This window comes from Pecten maximus, chromosome 1, assembly GCF_902652985.1.
Source record: "Pecten maximus chromosome 1, xPecMax1.1, whole genome shotgun sequence".
Lineage (NCBI taxonomy): Eukaryota > Metazoa > Mollusca > Bivalvia > Pectinida > Pectinidae > Pecten > Pecten maximus.
Genome location: NC_047015.1, coordinates 57,364,940 through 57,368,451, shown reverse-complemented (window position 1 = coordinate 57,368,451; position 3,512 = coordinate 57,364,940). Strand labels below are relative to the sequence as shown.

At 32.3% G+C, this 3,512-nt stretch overlaps 1 protein-coding gene across 1 annotated transcript; it reads left to right on the top strand.

Moving 5' to 3' along the window:
* Positions 1 to 1,165: 1,165 nt before the first annotated feature.
* On the top strand, positions 1,166 to 3,236 carry LOC117321539. The gene is made up of 5 exons (XM_033875986.1): positions 1,166 to 1,615; positions 1,873 to 1,923; positions 2,206 to 2,256; positions 2,543 to 2,599; positions 3,142 to 3,236. Exons 1-5 carry the CDS (start codon positions 1,396 to 1,398, stop codon positions 3,234 to 3,236), a joined length of 474 nt encoding a protein of 157 aa, XP_033731877.1. The 5' UTR covers positions 1,166 to 1,395.
* Positions 3,237 to 3,512: the final 276 nt, after the last annotated feature.

The following is a 3,512-nucleotide window of genomic DNA, read 5'->3' as shown; positions in this document are numbered from 1 at the left end:
TACACCTGAACCACATTGGACAGAAATGTAGTCATGCTTTATCTTGACTGCAGTATTTAATACTAGAGCTAGAAGAAGATATATATAAACATATTTATCTAGAATAGAGTTAAAGTGTCCATGTGACGGTAAACAATAATAAAATAAAAAGTCAAACACAGATCTGCTGTCTCCCTAGTACTTTCGCGGCTACATCGATCGTGCCGCTCTTCAGGGGATTATTTATCTATATATTTAAATAAGCAGTAAAATCAATTTCGATGATCGTTGAAGTACGGGTGTTAATTTTCTGAGAAGGAAACGCATTTTAGTTTAGCGGGCTTACTACTCAGTCATTGGGAATATTTTTTTGTTAATCGATACGACGTCAAATAAATATGAATTGTGGTGTTTATATCAAAGAGGAAGTGAAAGTAGGTTGCGGTGTTTACCTGTTTATGTAATTTGAACGAGCTATTGTCAACCAGGAAGCATCAGGTGTAGGTTACACGACACGATTTGAGCTGTAGATTATTTTTAATGTAGGAGTTATTCAATACATTATTACCAATCTGCATATCTAAAATAGTAATAAGATATGTTCAATGTTACCCACTTTTATCAATAATTTAAGATTATACGTTAAGAGTGCTGCCTATTCTAGATGCTAACATATTATTAAAGTGACTAATACTTCTTTACTTCACCTCTAGATTTTCACACATTTGGCCTATTATACCACTGAAGAGTCCTATTAGGAAGAATCAACTGTATAATGCATTTTCGTTTTTATTATACGATAAACATTTTTTAATTGATGTTTCAGGAAGTTAGTCAGGAAGTATATACCCGGTAACTCGCTGCATCTCATCATTGGATAAACATTGATTCTCCTAAACAATTTTGATAATATTTTTCTATATCTCTCATACACCTTAATTTAAAAAAAAACTGAAATCCGTTTTCCCGATAATTTAGGCTGTCAAATTTATTTATATAAAACATCCAAATTGAAGCCTATATTTCCTGTTCGAGTTTAATGTATGGGCAATGATAGGCCTATTTTCCTATGAAAGTTTTTTTTTGATATATTCATGCGCTCGAAATAGAAGATGTTAACACTGTTTTAACGAAAATGGTTGATTTTTGAATTTGTGTTCTATGAAGATTGTAGGATGAACATGCTACAAGGTCAGAGTCCTAAATATACAGGTATACGCTCGCCATGTTTGTCTATACTGCTTACCTTATAAGGCAATACTGTTTTCTGCATGTATGTTGTAGAGCCGTTTTCCTGATAACCCAATCATAGTGCTTTATCAAAGGAAGCCGATATATCAATAAGTGGTCTTAAGCAAGTGAGCGAATAGCTGCAAAGACTATCCAATTAGGAGAGGACTGTCACAAGCAAACAAGATGTCAGATGAACCTAAATCTATTGCAAAGCTCTCTGACTTGTTGGACCAAGTAATAAGTCAAATGGATAGAGTAAAATGTGATCTATCACATTACGAGGGCGAGGATTATTTCGGGCAGGAATTGTCAAGTCATTCCATTAAAATGGAACTAGCGAAATGTTCCTTGGAGACGCTTATCTTACAAGCCAAAAAGTATCAAAGACAACCCATAGGAAGAAGTGAGTTTTCTTATTTACGTCATCATTTTATTCTTTTCTCCAGAATTATTGTTTTAAAAATTTGTTTTGAATTGTTAAATAATTTATTCACTGCACAGATATCTGTAAAATACAACGCATCATTCACGTCTCAGTTCCGAGAAGCGTCTTATTTACGGAATATAAGTTTTGAATTTCAAAGACCATTTTAATTTTAAATTTTGTGGTTAAATAAGTGTGTACAACCTAGTATAATTAAAATATTTTACATGTTACAGCTGCTGCTGGAACAGTGAACAGTGATAGCGGGATTGGATCAGAGGTTTTAGGTATATATAATATAATACTGTCTTTCTTGGTGTTTCATTGGAATTTAATAAATATGCAAGCTATTGAAGATACGTATTCAACACAGAAGTGAAACCAAGTGTACGTGGAATATAGGAAAGGCTGATTTCTAAACAATTAAGACACTTATTTCGGTAATTGACAAGACCGCTTTAAGATATTTTTTTTCAAAATTGAAATATTAGGTTACAAGGAACTGCTTTTTATTATTTTTTATTCACAACTAAAAATAAAATAAAATAAACAACATATATACACTGTAGAAGGACGAAGAGACGCCATGGTGTTCCGTGATGAAGACATGCCGGCACCAGGTAACGTATATTGTATACTATTGAAGTAATGTTCTATCTAACATTCGCGCATCGCTAAATCATATGAAATGTATTAAGATACAAACTTTATTTTTCCATATAAATATCCAGACATTCCTTTTCGATTTTCAAACTTTTCAAGTCTGGCGTTAATGATGAGTCTTGAATAAACGTATATGTCAATTTCATGTTCATCACTTACTAATCTACTACAAAAGTTACATTTAATTATGCTTTTTGATGGTTTTTAAATCTTTCAATACAACTTTTTCTTTTGCACATGCAGTTCATGCAGAAAGGAATCGTCTTGGTGCTTCGATCGGAAATCTTCCGACTTTGTCAGGTAAGCACACACACATATATATACAAAAAATATAATTGACCCCCGAAGAATTTTGTTTGCATAAGGTTACAAAGTTCTTCGCGTGTCAATAGTATTGTTTTGTATGCATTGACTTTCATTTCGTCATTCTTTGATGATTTCTATAATTTGTCAAATAATGATAAGGACAGTACAGTCAAATAAATTGTATAGAAAAGCGTAATTTCAACATTTAAAATCAGCTAAAATGGTGGTCGAAATCAACCAGCTGTACACCATCTAAGATGTTTTCTAATTAATTACAAACAAGCCTTCAGCGAATTAATTATCGACCGAGGGGATCATTTTCACAAACATTTCGATATTGTTCGTTGCTTATCTACTAAATTTATGATTGATAGCTACACTTTATTTGTCATTTTTAGTGATAAATACCGTCATTATAACGTCAATTTTAGTTCTTTATTTCGTTGATATTATGATAGAAATCGTTGTCATATTACAGAAAAAAATTGTGTTTAGAATTATGTTCATATGTGTGTTTCGTTTGTTTTTTGTTACAGAAAGCCATTGTTCTGTATGCCTTCAGCAGATAAAATCTCCAACGCAAGAAACAGAAGGACAACCGCGAACTCCATCTGAACACGATGAACAATAAAAAAGTTAGAGAACTGTATGATACCAAAGATGGACAATTGCCAAACTTTAAAAAATAATCAGACTTGGGATGTAACTGTTCTAGTGATGAAATATGTGATTGAAACAATGGCTTGTAACTATTTCAAAGTGTTGTAAGTACGTAACACTTATCACAGATATAGTGTTGTAAGTACGTAACACTTATCACAGATATAGTGTTGTAAGTACGTAACACTTATCACAGATATAGTGTTGTAAGTACGTAACACTTATCACAGATATAGTGTTGTAAGTA